The sequence below is a fragment of the Mesoplodon densirostris genome, chromosome 18, assembly GCF_025265405.1.
Source record: "Mesoplodon densirostris isolate mMesDen1 chromosome 18, mMesDen1 primary haplotype, whole genome shotgun sequence".
In the NCBI taxonomy this organism is placed as follows: domain Eukaryota; kingdom Metazoa; phylum Chordata; class Mammalia; order Artiodactyla; family Ziphiidae; genus Mesoplodon; species Mesoplodon densirostris.
Genome location: NC_082678.1, coordinates 27,182,928 through 27,203,208, shown reverse-complemented (window position 1 = coordinate 27,203,208; position 20,281 = coordinate 27,182,928). Strand labels below are relative to the sequence as shown.

At 40.7% G+C, this 20,281-nt stretch overlaps 1 protein-coding gene across 1 annotated transcript in view; it reads right to left on the bottom strand.

The window, feature by feature from the left end:
* Window positions 1-20,281, bottom strand: part of LOC132479145 (uncharacterized) — a 302,289-nt gene that overhangs the window by 258,542 nt on the left and 23,466 nt on the right. The window contains 13 exon segments of the mRNA XM_060082726.1: window positions 3,428-3,502; window positions 4,050-4,121; window positions 10,085-10,165; window positions 10,576-10,772; window positions 10,881-11,036; window positions 11,155-11,293; window positions 12,812-12,861; window positions 17,266-17,370; window positions 17,790-18,536; window positions 18,768-18,821; window positions 18,824-19,220; window positions 19,222-19,289; window positions 19,291-19,829. Coding sequence (XP_059938709.1) covers window positions 3,428-3,502; window positions 4,050-4,121; window positions 10,085-10,165; window positions 10,576-10,772; window positions 10,881-11,036; window positions 11,155-11,293; window positions 12,812-12,861; window positions 17,266-17,370; window positions 17,790-18,536; window positions 18,768-18,821; window positions 18,824-19,220; window positions 19,222-19,289; window positions 19,291-19,829 — 2,680 coding nt within the window.

Sequence of the window (20,281 nt, the reverse complement as noted above, 5' to 3'; positions counted from 1 at the left end):
AGAACTGACTTTCAGGTTCAAAGGCATTTCAGTGGAGAAATGATAGTCTTTTCAACAAATGACGCTGGAACAACTGAATATCCAGGTGCAAAAAGAAAAAAAAAAATGAACTTGATCTAAACCATATACAGAAGTGAACTCAAATTGGTTCAAAGATCTAAATGTAAAACATAAAACTATAAAACGTCTAGAACAAAACAGGTGAAAAATTTTATGACCTTGAGTTTGGCAAGATTTCTTAGATACAACACCAAAAGCATAATGCAGAAAAGAAAAAAATAGATAAATTAGACACCATCGAAATTAAGAATTTCTGCCCTGCAAAAGACACTCCTGAGTGAACGAAAAGATGAGTCACAGAATGGGAGAAAATACCTAGCAACTTACCTATTGGATAAAGGACTAATTTCCAGAATATAGAAAGAACTCTCAAAACTCCAGAAAAATATAGCTAAAAGATTCAAAGATATACAGATGGAAAATAAGCATATGAAAAGATGTTTGACATGATTAATCATTAGGGATGCTACAGTGAGATACAACTACACACCTACTAAACTACCTAAAATTAAAAATACTGAGCATAGGGCTTCCCTGGTGGCGCAGTGGTTGAGAGTCTGCCTGCCAATGCAGGGGACACGGGTTCGTGCCCCGGTCTGGGAAGATCCCACATGCCGCGGAGTGGCTGGGCCTGTGAGCCATGGCCGCTGAGCCTGCGCTCTGCAACGGGAGAGGCCACAACAGTGAGAAGCCCTCCAACGGCAAAAAAAAAAAAAAAAAAAAATACTGAGCATAGCAAATGTTGGCCGCAACGTGAAGAAAATGCAGCTCTCGTACACTGCTGGTAGAGATGTAAAATGATCAAACCACTATGGAAAATGGGTATTTTTAAAAAACTTAAACATACACTTACCAATGATGCAGCCATTCTACAGGCAGGCATTTACCCAGGAGAAATGGAAGTAGACATCCATACAAGACTTGTACACAAATATTCATAGCAACTTTATCTGTAATAGACAAAGACTCAAACAACTCAAATGTCCATCAATGGTCAATACATAAATGGTGGTACATCCATATAAAGGAATGCTATTCAGCAATAAACAGAAATGAATTACTGATATATACAACAATATGGATGAAGATTAAAATAATCATGCTGGGTTAGAAGCCAGTTAGAAAAAAGTATACACTGTATGATTCCATTTACATAAAATTCTAGAAAATGCAAACAGAAAGCAGATCAATGGTTGCATGGCGATTGGGAAGTGCAAGGAACGATGGGAAGGAAGAATTACAAAGAGACATTAAGAAACTTTCTGAGGTGATGGACATTTTGAGTTTCGTGATGTCTTCATGGTGTGTATGTATGTGTGTGTGTGAACACAGATTATTGCATGTCAATTATACCTCAAAAAGCTGTTAAAAGAAATGATATTAGATAAGAGAGACAATTGGGGAAATTTGAATAGCAACACTTTATTAGGTAATATGATTGTGTAGGAATTTAATTTCTTCAATACTGTGTATTAACAGTATCGTGGTTACACAGGGAAATAGTTTTTAATATCCAGAGAGGAGGGCATCTAGCTGACAAGAGAGGGATCGCAATTGTGGCAGATGGTGTGGGACACTGAGGAAGATGAGGCTAGAGCAGTGACCAATGCGTGACGGCACAGTGAAGACAGTCATTTGTCAGGTGACCTGACAAAGACGGTTGGAAGAGACTGCTAAATGCAGGGTCGTTTCTGCATACTAATCTCACGCAATCCCCTCAACTAGCCTTGGCGTAACAGAAAGTTTCTATTAGCTTGCCATATTGGAGGGGGGATGGCACAATTTAAGGTGCAGTAGGTTGTGTAATAAACTGTCACAATAGGGTCCTACAGAAATAGTTTTTTAAACCGCAAAAAAATAAAACTTGACCCTTCCCTCACAACGTATATGAAAATTAACTTAAAATGAATCATAGACCTAAATGTAGCTATACAACGTCTGGAAGAAAACGTAGGAGAAAATCTTTGTGATTTGGGGTTAGACAGTGGGGTCTCAGAGAAAGATTTCTTAGATTAAGACACAAAAAAGCAGAAAGCATTTAAGAAAAATTGCTAAGGGACTTCCCTGGTGGTTAAGACTCCAAGTTCCCAATGCTGGGGGCCCGGGTTCGATCCCTGGTCAGGGATCTAGGTCCCACATGCATGCCTCAACTATGAGTTCGCATGCCAGATCTAAGAAGCCCATGAGCCGCAACTAAGGGGCCCATCTGCTGCAACTAAGACCCAGCACAACCAAATAAATTAATTAAATAAATATGAAAAATTAAGAAAAATTGCTAAATTAGAGTTCATCAAAAATTTAACACTTCTAGCTTTCAGAGACACTTTAATATAATGAAGATAAGTCACAATCTGGGAGAAGATATTTACTAAACACATATCTGAGAGCAAGGACTTTTTCCGTTGCTTTTTATATAAAGCACTCTTAATTCTCAATATAAATATCCAATTAAAACATGGATTTGAACAGACACTTCATTTAAAAGGATATTTGCACATGAATAGACACTCAACATCATCAGCTATTACAGAAATGCAAAATGTGGCAAAAACCACGAGATTCATCTACACACCTACTAGAAAGGCGAAAATGTTTTTAAAAAACACATATAAGGATCAGGTGAAGATGTAGAGCATCTGCAACTCTCATAGACTGCTTGTGGGAAAGCAACATGGCACAGGCACTTTAGAAAACGGTTCAGCAGTTTCTTAAAAAGTTCAATAGGCACTTAGCATATGATGAAGCAATCCCACCCTGAGGTATTTTACCCCAAAGAAATGAAAACATATGCTCACACAAGACATATATTCACACACACACGTGAGTGTTTTCAGAGGCTTTGTTCATAATAGCCAAAAAACAAGAAGAAACTCAAATGTGCATCGAACAATGAATGCGTAAACAAACTGTGTATCCACACAACTAGAATACTGCTCAGCGCGCAAAAGGAATGAGCTACTGACAGGTGCAACAAACCAGATGAATCTCCAAAGAGACTGGCTAAGTGAAAGAAGCCAAAAACAAAAAGCTACATACCACATGATTTCATTTATCAAATATTCTGGAAAAGGCAACATTATACGGACAAAAATCAGATTGGTGGTTGCCAGGGGCTGGTAGTGACAGGAGGATGCATTGACTACAGAGGGACATGGGGGGTCTTTTGGGAGTGCAGAAGTTTTCTTTACCTCAAATGTGGTGGTGGCTACAGAACTATACGTTTGTCAAAACACATCACACTGTATATTTAAAAAGAGTGAATTTTGTTAAACGAAAATTATACATAAATAAACCTGACTTAAGAAGATAATCAAACAAACCTAAAAGTACAATTGAGTGAAAATCAATGTAAGAAAAATCAACTTACAGTGTTTCCAATTCAAGGGTCATCATGAGGATGCTTTCCATTGCGGTAAGTGACACTTGTGCTGTTCCCATGTCTCTGAAGGAGAAGCCCAAACATGCATGATATAAAACCCAAAGACAAAATTTCTAAACTGAAGAAGATACTTAACATGTGATTCCTTCCACTTTGGCTTCTTACTTGCCATAGATGATAATTCCAAAGAGCTCTTTTGGAAGAAATTTAAATTTGCATCATCAAATTAATGACCTTGGTGCTGAACAGTACAATCATTTTCTATGATCCTCACTTCTCATTTTCAATTGCATCTACCTCTTTTGATCACTCTTTTTTTAAAAAAAATAATGTACCCCTTATTCCTTTCTGCTTTCTTGGATAAATACTATTCCTATATGCATCTTCATGTTCCATATCTATATGTGTTCTTCAACACTGTTCTCATCCTCTGCTGGCTCTCTTACCCATATATATTCTTTCTTAATCCTTTTCTTTGCCAATAACTCTTATTTTCAATAACCCAGTTAAAATCTAAATTATGACTGTTTAGCCAAAGTACTCAAGTTTTGACGAAAGTAAAAAGGAGCAGAAATTATCTCATGAGCCATGAAACTCTTACAATACTTACAAAGAGTTTAATGCTGGCACTTTAAAAAGACCAGAATCTTCAACTGTTGGCAAAGGATTACGATTGAGAATTCTGAAAAATGGAATGGAATTAAAATTATCTGCATTTTCAATTACTTCCATGAAAGTTTATATTCATTTTTTTTGGTATGGAACTTGAAGGTTAAAAAAATTATTTTCTGTCTTTACCTATAAATCACCGTTAGAATCTGTAAAACACTCTTTCACTGGGAACTACCCAGGTCTCTAGATGACAAAGTGGAGAAGAGAAACAAACAAACAAACAATAAAATAGAAAAAAAGTGGCTAGCAAAGAAAAAATATGCCAAAGTACTTTTCACGTTAAAAACCCTCGAAGTGACTATGCTGGTAGGAAGCCCTTGCTCTGTAAAAAAAAAGTACTATTTCTAGTGTCCTCCATAATTCAAGGTGTTTTTCTTTCATCTCTACAAAGTTTGAAAAATTTCATGATTTAAACTACCCAGCTAAAGAGAAAAATAAGGCTAATTCCTTGGTTCTGGAGCCAAAGAAGAGAGAAATCCAAGAGGAACTGGTGAAAGCCATACTCCCATCACATCGTCCCGTGTGTATTCTTGTGCCATAGCTTTTGTTACTGTGTATGTAATCAACTGTTTATTTGTCACTCTCCTAGATTGTCAGCAACTTGAGAGCAGGGACCACACTTTATTGTCATTATTATTCCTGTGCCTGACATAGTGCCTAGTATTTACTAGGCATTTAATAAATGTTTGCTGAATAAATAAATAACATTTTGTTTATATATCAATAAAATAAACAAATTAATTTTGGGGAACAAAATTTTATTCCAAAATGTTGGAATAGATTTTCTTCATAGTTCTTTCTTTCTTCCTTTTTTTTCCCCTTAGTTCTTTAAAACAAATAAGGGGGAAAAAAAAAACAGAAAAGAAACAGGAAGAAAGAAGAGAATAGCTGACTTAAGGTTAACTCTACTCAAGAATTATTAGTGTACTTTTGCAGAATATTATAAAGATAATTATCAAAACTAATATCTTTTGGGTTGCCATGCATATGTGATCAGCATTTAACATTTCATCCTCACAGTAACCTTATGTGATATATATATTACACAGTTGTACAAATGAGGAAACTGAGGCACAGAGAAGTTACATAACTTGTCTTAAGTCATCAAGCTCGTAAGAAGCAGAGCTGGAATTTGAACTCAGTTCTGACTCTAAAGCCTGTGTTTAACCTGAATGAAAAAAAAAGGGTTGTTTTTTTTTGAAACATCTGTTACTTTAACCTTAATTTTGACAGCACTAAATATAGAAATACCTTTTCAAACTTCATCTACCCATCTGGGAAAGCCTCTATGAGAATTATATTTTCTCTTTTTATTTATTTATTTATTTATTTCTCTTTTTATTTATTTTTTCCTTAATCATCTCTTGTGATAAATATTTAATTAGCCTATGGCCATTGAGACTTCATAGATTTTTTTTTTAAAGTTGCAGGAAAATCAGTAAAAATGATGGAGGAAGGACATCTGAAAATTCATCCCTGCATAGAAGCAACAATAACAACAACAACAAAACTGGCAAAAATGGTCAGAATCAACTTCTTCTGAACTCTGGACATTTAACCAACATGCTGGCAGTAAATGGGAGAGCAATTTATTCAAGGAAAACAAATTAATTTCTGTAAGAACAATGAGATCTGTGTTGCTTTAACTTGCCCTCGACCTTTGGTCTCCATGCCAGTGGTAGCCTTGAAAAACAGCCCACATCCCTGGTACCAGAACGAGCAGCATGGACTGAGAGGTCCTTCAAAGCCTCATTCCCAAAGAACTGTCATTGTTTTACATGTCTGGTGGTCCCCTGGAAGACCTCACTTGAAAGGCTTGCCTTTGACCTGACTGAGGGCTGTCTAGTGAGAAAAGCCTCTGCTCAGGTGGCATTTCTGGAAAACATTTTCAAGCAAATATTTTAACATGGCGGTGGCATGAGGCAATGGATAACAGTTTGGGGCAAAAAACAACCCAACCGCAAAGCTTTAAAAGAAAAGCTGAGGAATGAGATGTGCACAGACACTTTGAAATATTCCAATGTATTCCTGGGAAACTGGAAGACCACAAGACATATTCCTGGGCATCTAGGAGAATAACTGTTAGCATTAATAAATGAGTTCAGCAAGGTTGTAGGATATAAGATCAATATCATTTCTACACACCAGCAATGAGTAATCGAAAAATGGAATTTAGAAAACAATTCCATGTGGAACAGCATCAAAACAAATATAATACTTAGGGGAAAATTTTACCAAGTAAGTGCAAGATTCACACTGAAAAGTACAAAACTGTTGAAAGAAATTGAAGAAGATCTAAATAAGTATAAAGACCTGCTGGATTCATGGACTGGAGGATAATCTTATTAAAATTTCACTACTTCCCAAATCGACCTATGGTTCCATTGCAATTCCTATCAAAATCCCAGCTGACTTCTTTCCAGAAATTGCCAAGCTGTTTCTAAAATTCCTATGGCAATTCAAGGAAACAGAATAACCAAAACAATGTCGGTAAAGAACAAAGTGGGAGGACTCACACATCCTGGTTTCAAAACTCAGTTCAAAGCTACTGCAATCACAGTGTGGTACTGGAATAAGAACAGACATGTAAATCAATGGAACAGAATTGACAATATAGCAATAAACCCTCATATTTATAGTCTATTGATTTTCAACAAGGGTGCCAAAACAATTCAACGTGGAAAGAACAGTCTTTTCAAATGATGCTGGGACAACTGTACATCCACACACAAAATAATGAAGCTTCACACCGTATATGAAAATTAACTCCAAATGGATCAAATATCCAAACGTAAGAGCTAAGACTATAAAACTCTTAGAAGAAAACACAGGAGTAAATCTTTATGACCTTGCTTTAGACAACAGTTTCTTAGATATGATACCAGAAGCACAAACAACCAAAGGAAAAATAGATGAATTGGATTTTATAAAAACTAAAAAGTTTGTGCTTCAAAGGACACTATCAAGAAAGTGAATAAACATATAGAATGGGAGAAAATACTACAGGTGGGAAGAATAAGATGCAGTGGGGAGAAGAAAAGTGTAGTAGTTGCTAGGTGTGACAATCTCAAAATTTTGAACTATTACAAATAAAACAGCCACCCTGAATCACCCCAAAGGGCAGACCCAAGTTATTTTTGCTTTTAGTGTTTATGCCTTTCTAAATCTGAGAAGCTGCCAGGATTCTAGTACATAGCAAAAAGTGAGGACAACACCCTCAAGTGTGTAAGCTTTTGTGTGTACATGGCTATGTAAAGGAAACCAATGCTAGCTGACTGGGGGAGCATTAGGGCGGCTCTGTGACCGCAGCTCAATTTGCCTTCATAGTGTGGACACACCTCCCACACTGATATTCTCAACAATGGGGTAAATAATTCAATAGGGATAAGGCTTTGATTTTCCTCTTATTCTCTCTTCGTGCTTATGTTCTTGGTACGATATTGATGTACCACGGACAAGCCAGCATGTGAATGTGCTCTGTCTGCTTAAGTTATATAGCCTTTCTACATTGTAGAGTCCTTCAGTTTCTAAAATCATGGAGCTTGTATTGTTAGATCCAATGAAGTGACTAAAAGAATTTTTAAAAATAAGCCATCAGTCTGGACCTGCATAGGTGAATGAAGGAGAAACACTTTAGAGTCAGAGAAAAAAAGCATACTTAACATTTAGGATTATCAACCACTGCCGGTTTTCCATAGTATATTTCATTCCTGATTTTATCTGAAAGAGATATGATGACTACCACCATTCAAAAAGTGGTACTTTATTAATAAGCTCTTGGCTCATCTTTGAGGTAGATTTCGGATTTAAAATAGACTACCACACTGCTAACCACTTCACCTGATATTTCTCAATAACATAGAGGCTTCATTCAAGAAACCTACTGACTTATAATTACCTGACACCCGGTGATGAATCAAGGATTTGTGGGGCCTGAACCTCATCTACTTTGGGAAATCCTAGCTAATAAAAACAGGCAAAGTTATAAATAGAAAAATCGCTAGGACCCCTCTCAAGACCTTGGAAGGGACCTATGCAAGTGAGGAGCCCTGAAGCCTAAGGTTCATTGAATTCAGGATAAATCCACCTCAGCTGGGGCCCTTTTCCAAACTTATTTAATGCAAGCAACTTATAAACACCCCAGTAATATGTCATTATAGGTAGTAAAATGATTTAACTCGAGGGTGGCATCTTCCCTTGGTGGCTTGCCTTTGGTAAGAGATGCAATAAAGTTTGTATCTCACCATGGCAAATGTTTCCTAAAGCAACTTAGCTTTGTCTATTAGAAAGACTTAGTCCAAAACAAAGACTTACTACACTGTGACCGTCTTTTGAAAGTAACTGTGAATGAGTCTTCGGAGTACAGTACTAATTTATTTACAACACCAGATAGTTCTGATTCTTTCACTACCTTTTTCTGTCATTTAAGAGGAGCACAAATTCCAAAGGAACAACTTGGTGCCTCTTCCATTACAAATCTTTTCTAACCTACCACCCGTTTTCTACTTCATCACCCCCCTCCCTCACCTTGTTACCCTGCTGCATAGATGCTAGAATGGCTCTCATATATGTTTTCCCATCAACATCCATATTTCTCCTTCCAGTATGAAAGCTTCTTGGGGACAAAGTCCCTGCCCTATGCGTCTTTGTATCCCCAGCACTTAGTAGAGTGTTCACAGACAGTGGGCAAGGCACTCAGTGAATGTTTTGGAATGAATTCATTAATTTTTAAACTGTGATTTATTTATTTATTTCCACAATGTATTGTCCTGTGTTGCCTACATAACTATAGTGAAACTCTGATTCTTATAAGGAACTCTTGGTGTTCTGGGATGTTTAGGAAAGGTGGTGAGTTTCAGACGTTGTACTGACGCTACTAAAACCTCCTGGTGAAGGGACCTCACGAGCCTGCTCTCCGGTGTGCTAACAGAAGAAAAACCGACCCTCGGTGCTCTCTCCCCAAGGTAGGCGTCAGCAAACTAACAAGGGAAAGGAAGGAGGCCGCTAAAGATAGGCATCTGCAGGAATTGTTAACCCAGCTCCAGACACAGCCTCAACACCTTCATTAACCCAAAATGTGGGAACTGTGTGAAACTGGATTTCTGAACCACAAGACAGGTAAGAGAGTCTTTTCCAAAGCCAGGTGTACAAGAGCTCTTTCCCTTGAGTCTAAAATCGCCTTCGGGCCATTGAACGTACCCACTATCATTTCCTTGTGCCATGAGAAATCAGAGAAGTTTTGAGCTGAAGGGGTGGAAAACCCACACTTCTTATTGAAGAGTAGTCAGCAAAGAAAACATATTGAATTAGGCCACAGCAAAGTCTTTTCTTTATATTTTTCACACTACAGCTGAACACAAACAACGTCTTTTTCCATACCTCAAAGGTTCCTATTGGCCACCGATAATTCACTTCAGCAATATATGCTTTTTTGAAAAATAATGTTCTGGGTGGCTGGGGAGAGCCCTGTGGTGGGTGTTCAGGAATTCTTTCTGCTTTACCATTTAAAAGAGCTAATGATGGTTGGGGAAGCACCCACACCCACTGAACCACACCCTGCTCAACTTAGTTCTCTGCAGCTCTGTGTTGCATACATTTTAAGCAGTTAGGAACTTTGCACATGAAAAGGAATCAAAGTGAAATTCAAAAGTGGAAGTTCCTGGACCATTCTCATATTGGAGAGGCATCCGTGGGATTCCATGACAATGCTAATCTGAGTGTTTTTGTTTGGTGCCTTTAATTGACCATGCCAAAGATCAGTACTATGGAAAGCAGAGCCTTTCATATATATGAGTTAAACAAGTCTCTTGGCCTCTTTGTACCTTAGTTTCCTCATTTGAAAAAAAAATAAATGGCTCTCAAGACATACTTTCCAGAATTCATACTGGGCTTACTTACACCCAGCTAACCAATAACTGCATGATTGCTTTTACACACAGTTGTTTACATGTATTCATCTTCTATTTCACTTACAACTTGTGTAAAAACTGCATTCCATGCCAGGCCTGAAACGTTCCAAAGCTCAGTTCTGTGAGTAAATTGCAACCAAGATTTCTACCAAAAAAGACACGAGCAAAAGAATTAGAAAAACAGATATTCTTTCAGAACATTTATCCATTGGCAATAATTCTCATTTATATATGATGAAACGTAACATCACTACTCCCTCCATACACTAAAGAAATCTCACTGTGGGAGATATTATGATTTATACTTTCATGATTATATATGTGGTGCATTAGATACAAAATACTAAATGCTCATTAAATACTTGTGTTAAGTGATCTTTATTTCTCTAGCTAGGCAGCACTATTGACAGTTTGGGCTGGATAATTCTTTGCTGTGGGAGGCTCCCCTGTACACTGTTGGATGTTTAGTAGCATCTCTGGTCTCTGTCCACTAGATGCCAGTAGCGTATACAGTTCTGACAAGCAAAACTGTCGCCAGACACTACCAAGTGTCACCTGTGTGCAAACTCACCCTGGTTGAGAACCACTGCTCTTGATCCTGGGGGATGTTGGATGCTCAGCATGATCCTGCTCTGTGCTGGAACTGTCACCTCGGGATACAATGGAGACTGAGCTACAACTTCCTTAAGGAGCTCTGGAGGCTGAGGTGGGGTCTTCTGCTGGACTGGAGAAGGTTCAACCTCTTTAGTGACCTGTGGATTTATGGGAAGTGCCAGAGCCAGAGATTTAACAGTGACCTTGTACAAGTGTGACTGCTGAGCTTCATTTACCCCATGATGAACACATGGTCAAACTACAACCTCCTTAAGTGTCTCCAAAGGCCGGGCGAGGGCCTCCTGAGGACTTGAAGTTTCTAGTTCCTCAGGGGCCTCTGAAGGCTGAGATGGAGCCTCCTGCGGAAGTGGAGGTGGTTCTACCTCCACAGTGGGCTCTGCATGCTGAGCCTGGGCCTCTGCCTGGGGTGAAAAAGATTCAACGTCCTCAGGGGTCTGTGGATGCTGAGCAGGGGCCTCTTGATGAGGTAAAGATTCAGCCTCCTCAGTGAGCTCCGGATGACGAGTTGGGGCCTCCTGCTGGGATGCAGAAATATCTCATCCTCAGCAGAAGACTCCCTGTCGTGTAGCTTTTGGGTCATGTGTTCCTTGCGTGTGGCGCTGAGAGGCCTATACATACCCCTAAGCCAAAGTGGCCGCCTTCTCCCGAAAAAGCCCTCCTAGAACACAGAAAGGGAAATATTAATTCTGCATCTCCCCTGCTTTCTCTGGCCACAGTACTTTATATCCTCCTCACATCTACCTGACTCTCACTTTCCCCTGAGCTTCTCTTACGCAGCAGAAATCCAAAAAAGCCCCTTGGAGGAAAACACACACTGTTAGTGTTGCATGTCACTTTTCATCTCTCTCACAATGTGTTATCTCTGCTTTCATTAGGACTAAATGGGGACCTCAGTCCATAATCACAATGAGCAAAATCACCACAGACCCGGGATCATGAAAATCATTGCATGCATGCTGGCCTTCCAGAAGTTCTCTGTGTCTGTCCAAAATGGACCCCAAGTGTCTCTGGAGAGACATTTGTATGTGGCTTAGCATGGAGCATAGGCAGGATTTTCAGCCCCGTTCACCTTTCTTTGCCCTTGGCCAACTGCCCTCGTGCAGTGAAAACACTTGCACAACGGCACTGGGCAGAAACTCGTTACTCCCTTAGACGCGCTTCACACCAGTCCGCTTCGGACTTAGTCGCACATGCAGCATTTGCTGCGGGTGTGGGTGTGGGGAGAAGGTGATTTTATTTTCCTGGCTGCTCTATCCTATACGTTGAATCACACCAAGTAAACACCTGAACCCAACGAGCAAAGTCATCTATAGCTCTCTGACTTTCACTCTGCAGGCTGTCACTCAGGTGTCAGTGAATTGTGGAATCCGTTTAAAGGCCACGACCAGCAGGGAAGCACAAAATACTCTTTTTGAATACAAATAGAAGAGAAAAAAATCACAGTGCACAATAAGTTTGTTTCAGAAACTACTTATGTCCATATAGTATGTGTCTACTCAACTGTGACCTAAAACGTAGCTCACAGCCCAAGCACAGTGTGTGATCAGTGGAGAAGTCCTCAGTGGAAAGGGACCATCTTCTTCTTGGTAATCACCAGCAGTATGACCATGGGGCAAGGTAGTTTCCCTTTCTCTTTCTCCAGTTCCTTATTACAAAAGGAAGAGACAAACTACTGTCTAAAGTTTCTCCCGGTTAAAATTCTATGAGGTTTGGATAAAGGGAATAGAGAGTAGGGGCCTGAAAAACAGTAGGATGAGAAGGGAAGTTTTCTTGCCACTTTCCAGAAGGGACTCATATGTTCTACCTTTTGTCAGCTTTGAGTGAGGCCAGCCCCTAAATCCCCAACCATGTGGCCCTCCCTACCCCAGAGCCTCCTAGAAGGCCTCTGGCCTGGCCTGATGCCTGGGAGCCAGGCATCCGCCCAGCAGGAACAGGTACAACCAAAACCTCTCCCCGTCCACCCTCTTTCCTTAAAGGACTAGTGAGAGCAGATGAATGTGTGCCAGTCCTGTTCTAACTCAGCTTGGGCTGCGGAGCTAATTCTGCTGAGAAATAAACTAGGGTAAACCATTAGGGTAATCAAGCGTTCTTCCTGCCTTTGCTGAGGAAACTGAAATAGATGAGTTCTAAGTTCTCCTCTAGTTGTAAATTTCTGCTTTCAAAGACCAATATTTACCTTCTGCTTCTTTTTCTATCTTCCTCTTTTGCAATTCTAGGAGAAGAAATCTGTTTTGAAAGAAAACAGGATCATGATTATCCATTACAACTATTTCCAAATCCTTATTCATTCCTTTTGACTTTAAATCTTATCTATCCAGTAAGATGACAACTCTTTCAAGGAAAGGAATTCTACCCTGTTTAAGAATCCTTTGACTCTTCCACAGTACCTAACTTAGGGTCTTGCATGCAGCTGGCGATATATTTTATTGACTGTTTTAGATAACGTTCAACAGATAATTCCTAATAAAAACTCTCAGAAGTAGGAAAAGAAAATAAAAGTATCTGGCAGAAACCTAAGCATTGTTCTAAAGTCAAGAACAAGAGTAGGATGCCCAATCATTACTGCTACTATTGAGCACTGTGGAGGAGGTCTTAATCAGTACGATAAGAAAAACGAAGTATTGGAAAGAAGAGACAAACATATCTGCATATGAAACAAGGGACCCAAAAAGACCAAAAGTATCAACTGAAATTTTATTGGAAGTAACATGAGTAAGATGGCTCCATACAAAATCAAGAGATCAACATATTAGCCTCAATAGCTTTCCCATATAACACAACTAACTAACTAAAAAACAGAAGGAACCTCCCGTTCACTATATCAATACAAATGCATAAAGCACCTAGGAATAAATTTAGCCACAAATTTGTAAGACCTATGTGATGAAAATATTAAAACTTTTTTGAAGGACGTTAAGAAGTACTTACATGGCATGAGATACCATCCTCCTAGAATGTTGTAAAGAGGTCAATTCTCTTCAAATGAAACTAAAAATTCAATGCAATCCATTTTATAGCCAAAATAATTTTTAAATAAAACCTGGCCAGCTGACATTTGGTAGAGAATATATGTAAGAATAGTTATGAGATGTATGCAAAAGAAGGTCAAAGAGTAGGACCTTGCCCTACCAGATATAAAATATGTTATAGAGCAACTGGAAGTAAGCAGTGTGATATCAGTACTGGTACAGGACAAGATAACTGGATCACAGAACAGCATCCAGATGAAGATAGCATATTAGACCAGGGAAGAAGGAATAAACCATTCAGTGAAAGATTTGAAAAGCATCAGATCTTCATGTAGGGGGAAAAAGTTAGATCCCCTACCTCAACCACACGAACAAACAAATACAACAAATTCTGGACAGATTATAAAAGTACTTGAAGAAAATATTAGAGATGGTTTTTACGTCACGAGGTGACAAAGGCCTGGCTAACAAAACCCACCCCACATGAGCCATGAGGAGACGACAGGCAGATATGGTGGCAGACTGTCAACACACCTCCTACTCTTCACAGCCCTTGCCCCCTTTTCCCCTGGACTGTTTGTCTGCTTCTTGTTGACTTATAAAACTCTTGGGAGTTCCCTGGTGGTCCACTGGTTAGGGCGTGGCTCTTTCACTGCTGTGGCCCGAGGTTCAATCCCTTGTCAAGGGACTAAGATCCTGCAAGCTGCACAGCATGGCCAAACCCCACCACTTCGAAACAAACAAACAAAAACTCTTTATGGTAAAGAAATACTGGCTTTCATTGAATTTCAGTGTTTCGAATATTTCCAGTGTTTTTGTCTCTAAGGAGACAAGACAAAAGAGTGGAGTAGGGAGCACCAGCTTTGCAGTCGGGTGAAACTGCCTTCTGCTTTGGGTTTGGCCGCTGGGGCCTTACACTGATCTCCTTCATCTATGAGGGAGGGATAGTAATATCATCCTCACAGGACTGTGGGCTTTAAATCAGACAATATATGGAAAACTCTTCATCTTATGCTCGGCATGAATCAGTGCTAAGCTGGTATCACAGACAAGATGGTGGAATATATCAAAGGCTCTGCTTGTGGCATCAGGCTCTGAAGGCTCTTTCCCACCAGAAGATTATAGAAATATTGCTTTTATTTTCTTCTAATACCTTTATGTGGTCTTTTTTCACATTTATGGATATATGTTTATTTAAGATGAAACATGGGGATCTGCTATTTACCCCCCAAATACTTAGGCAGCTATTCTATCACCATTTATTCATTTTCTTCCGCTGACTGCAATAGTAAAACATGACATTTCAAAAGTCTTAAGAACACAGGGGCCTATTGCTGGACTCTATCCTACTTCAAATAAATATTCGGTTGAATTATTCCTCACTGTGGAATTGACATAACGCCTCATCTCTCTTCCGTTGAACACCATTATTGTCTACCATAGGAAGGACACTGCGTGGCCCCTGTCCTCCAAAAGCTTATCGTATATGTGGGGAGAGGAAATAACGGTTAGGACTCCTCGCTTTCACTGCCGAGGGTACAGGTCCAATCCCTACTTGGGGAACTAAGATCACACAGGCCCAAACAAAACAAAACAAAACAAAACAAATGCAAGAAGTTGAAAACAAGAAAAAGGGGACTTTACAGAAATTCTAAAAATGCCAAAGGCCATATGCCACCTGAGATGTAGAGGGTACAGTCTGGGCAATGGCCAATGACTAGCAAGCTAGTCCCCAGCCTCCTAGGCTCAGAAATCATACTCTTCCTCACCAAGCGAGAACTCACGTCTTCCTGTTGTGGCAGTCTCACTTGAGCAATATCACAGGATTGATCAAACATCAGAATGCCAAATTATTACTTGACAATGAGAAATACATCTGTTCTACACACAGGGCATCTGTGTCTACACAAGCAGAGAATTACCTTCTGTGGGGACAGGCCTCCGTGGCACACTGAAGCACAATCACAGAATCGAAGGCTACTTGGTGACAACAGAATTAGAAAAGGAATCAGCCGAGTCCAGAATTTAATGGGAAGGCCTGAGGTAACTGGATCCATCCATCTCCTCAACAGGCAGCCTGGCTAGTGGGCCTGACTCTGCAGTTATGCTGCCTAAGGTGCCATCTCTACTCTTGGGCAATGTGAGGATGGGCACTGCCCATGTTGGTCTCTCCTCACCTTTTCTATGCTTTCACTAGTGACCAACCCTCCTGCAGATAGACACATTTCTCTTTAGAAGTTAGTACATCATGTCAGGTTTGATTCAAGTGTGATAGGCCAGGAAGCCATTGGTCCTTACACATCTCTGCTCAGCTCCATGATGTGCTGACCTTGGTGGTTCTCTCCTGGGGGGCTGCCTTTCAAAAAACTGCTTACCACTTTTGTGAGTTCTGAGGGGAGGGGACTGCTTTGCTATGGCCCCTCAGAAATGGTGACAAACCTCACAGGACTAGGATCAGGAGGGCTGGAGTATTCAGGGAAGGCTTTACAGAGAAAGATATCTGAACTTGAGTTGGCTTTTCAGAGATTCATAGGAGTTCCACAGGCAAAGCAAAATAAAGGAATTTTCGATGGACAAAGGCACAGACAAAAGTAGGAATGGGTATGGTGTAACTAGCGTATAGTGAGGAGCTGCTTTGGCTGGAATGGAGGGCTGCCATTACAGGAGAAAAGATAACTAAAGTAATGTGGAGTGGTAGGGTAGAATCAAGACTGTCAGCCTATTAAAATCACTCTTTTAATGTTAGCAACTGCCTGCTGGAAAAGTAAGAAACCACTATGTAACTGAACAAAAGGTAAACAGGCTAGCTCCAGGAATAGGCTACTATAACTATTTGAGGGTAGCCTGCTGCAAGATTTTACTTGCAGTGTTTTAATGGAACCTATCTACACAATTCCTAATACACCGGAGAAGAAAGCTGCTAAGTAAACCTGAGGAGTTGACGAGATCACACTTTTGTCTTTTAGGCATGTCCTTTTAGCCCTCCCAGGGTGACTGATAGCTCCTTGAGTATGGAGATCCTATATCTCTCATCACTTCAGCCAAGAAGGAAAGAAATCAACGGTAGAATGAGAGTGACTGGTGAGTACCTCAAATCAGCATACTTTCTTGAGTTGAAGAAAATTTACTATCATGTCAACTCTGGCCTTCTTATAAACTTCACTTGTCAAAATAGTCCAATAGCTTGTTATCATGGATCCAATTCCATAGGGATCTCCTGGGAGTGAAGTTCCTTTTAAAAATCCTGTGGGGACTTCCCTGGTGGTGCAATGGTTAAGGATCCGCCTGCCAGCACAGGGCACACAGGTTCGATCCCTGGCCTGGGGAGGTCCCACATGCTGCGGAGCAACTAAGTCAGTGTGCCACAACTCCTGAGCCCGTGCAGCTACAGCCCGTACTCCACAACAAGAGACGCCACCTCAGTAAGAAGCCCATGCACCGCAATGGAGACCCAACGCAGCCAAAAAAAAAAAAAAAAAAAAAAAAAAAAAAAAAAAACACACACACACACAAAAACATCCTGGGAATATACTTTTCATTAAAAGAACAAAGTGTATGTCAGTCCTCATGGCTAAAGGGAAGAATCAAGTAGTAGCATGTGGAAAGGTGGATTTGATTCTCAGTTTCTGGGTTCTGAATCTGAATTAATTATTGTCCTTACCTCAATGAGACAGAGAATTCTAACACAAATCGTCACTACTACAGGTACAGATACTGCCAAGATGAGTTTGTTGTTATAGTCATAACCTGGAACTTCTTTTGTGAGCTAAAGAAATATATCACAATTTTTAAAAACAAGGAGATAGAAGGGATGAAAACTTACGATTCTTCATCCTATTCTAAACGATAGCTAACTATTCTTAAACTACTATGAAACCCAATCCTTCCAGGCGAGTAGCTTCTATAAGAACAAGCCAAATTTAATGTTATTAGTCTTATCATTAGCATTTTCTTCTACAATTTATCTACAATTTATTTATCTTGTGTTATGTCCTTTTCGCGCCTACCCTAGGAATAGTGACACACTCTCTCAATGAGCAAAGTTGGAGATCACTGTCTTAGCCCGTTTCATGGCTGAAGATAAGATACTGACTAGGAGCCCGTGGTATTCCCGCTTGGGCACGTTAATGGCATGTCCTAAACTGAGTAAAAGTCCAAGTCCCACGTGTCAGGGGTTATCCTCACCTCACTTGACTCCTGCTCTTTCTGCTCACTCTGGGCTTCTGTGCTCTCACTGATAGAGTTGTCAGCTTTCCACTGGTCCATATCCCATTCCGCTTTGGATACATTTACTTCTTGCTGCTTGCTGAGAAGCTTCATCAGGAGGCCTGTTCTAGAGATGAGGTTGGCACAGGCCAGCTGCACGTGGGTGTCCGAGCAGTCTATTTTCAAAGTCTGGATAACATGAGAAATGAGCCTTTGCACGTCATTGTTGGGGATGAGGGACCAGAGCTGCTGGTTTAGCTGAGTTTCAACTTGATCACCCGGGGATGCGAGCCCTGGGAAAGTGAAGCCTGTGGGCTTAGAGGATAATTCAGTGACCATGTTGTGGTGCTCCCATTGTGTTTTGTTGCTGTGTTGAACAGCTGGCATACTGTTGTCTGCAGCGACAGTAGAATGTGCAGTGGAGACGTTCCTATGGCTAGTGTTTCCAGGGCCGGTTCCTCCTGGCAGAGTAGCGTTTCCTGTAGAAATAATTGCTTCAGAAACATTTTGTGCAGTATTGTTTTCTGAAGTAGTGTTTTCTGCAGAAGGGTCTGAAAGAGAAAATAATTCTGGAAAAGGATTTTCCTGAGAAGTCACTTCTCCTGAAGATGAAACAGCCTCTCGTGGAGGGGAATTTATGAGACTCCTCACGACAGAGAACGGAGGGCTTGCAAGCATCACTCTATCAAGTGAACTTTTCTTTCTGAACTTTCGACTCCCTTTTTTCTTTTTTCTTTTTGTTTCTTTTTGCGGTACACAGGCCTCTCACCGTTGTGGCCTCTCCCGTTGTGGAGCACAGGCTCCGGACGCACAGGCTCAGCGGCCATGGCTCACGGGCCCAGCCGCTCCACGGCATGTGGGATCTTCCCGGACCAGGACACGAACCCGTGTCTCCTGCATCGGCAGGCGGACTCCCAACCACTGTGCCACCAGGGAAGCCCCTCGATGCTTTTTAACTTTGGGTTTTCTGTGGACCCGATGAGACCTAATTTTATGGAAGATGTATTTTTTTTTCCAGAATGTGAGATTAATTCGAAGTCCTTAATATTTCTAACTCTTGCCTTTGCATCTTCGAAAACATGAATAGCGTTGGATAAGTCTTTTGATTTGCTTTTAACCTCAGATGGGGATTTTGGCGGGATGGAGGCACAAGGCCTGCCCTTGAAGTACGGTTTGAGGGGAGAGGAGCCTGCGGCCTTGTGTTCCTTTATGAATGAAGACTCTGCATCGGAGGACTTTCCCACCAGCTTCCTGGGCCTCTGCACCATGAGGAGCTGTTTCAGCTTTCTTGGGGATGGCCTCCTGAGCTTTCATTCTTTGGCAGTGTTCGCCACAGATGGCTGGGCATTCTGTTTCCTCCTGACGCTCTCATCTCCCACTGCTTTGAGGTGCATTTTCTGTATGCCCCTTGAGGACCTTGTTCACTCTCACCAGCTTTTCCTCTGTACTCTCAATCTTTGCTAGGCTGTCTGTCTGTCTGTGGTTGGGCAGTTTCTAATTTCTTTTGAAAGATGTAGCGTGTAAACATGGCACTTAAAAGGTTGCAACGCGTACACGTGGCAGGTTTTTCTTCCTTTTTAACCTCATCAATTTTTTCTTGAGTTTCTGCATCTAACAAATTTTCCACAGAATGGAGTTCCCTCAATTTGTTTTTTTTAGTTGAATTGTTGGGTACAGGTTTAACAGAAGGGCTCCTTGTATTGTTTTTCAAAAGGCCCAGCGGCATATGTCCATCTTGTGTATTTGAAAAAAGAAGTTGAATGAATGGTAATAATGTTGATTCCACATCTCCTAGATTTCCCTCTGAGATATAAGGCAGTATGTAATTTAGTGTACTGATAATATCACTTTTATTATTAAAGTCCAGCTGCTCATTCATGAAGCCTGACAAGCTGACAGCACTGTTAGGTGAGGACATCCTGTCTGACTCAATAGTCAGCTCGGTGCTGTTGTTCTTCTTCTGGGCTTGTAACACCTTCATCAACGATCCTCCTGCATTCTCTATAGATGTTTCTTCATCTGTCAAAAGAGAAGGGACTGTTTTTGATCACTGAAGACTGATGGGACAGCCTTTTGTCAGTCCACAGCCAAAGAAATTAGGAATCAGTCAAAGTTTGAGTGCCACTTAGGAGAAAAAGAAACCCACACTTAAGCCTATGACTGGCAACAACAAAATGTGAGAAAGGTCTCTCTTGAAAAAGGGGCTATCTACTCAGAAAATTCTGTAGCGTGAAATATAGGAACTATATTCAGGATTACTCCACTGGTTCCCAGGGGCCAGTACTCAAGAAAAGCCAAGGCTGGAAGACAAATATTCCCCTAATCAGCTGGACTCTCTGCAGATCTACTGTGACTCCTCACATTCATATACCCCATCCTGTCCTGCCTCAAAGGCACGGGAGTGTGAGGCTTCCTCTCTCCACCTCTTCAGTGTGCTTGTGTTCTTGCTGCTATCACAGATCTCCACGACA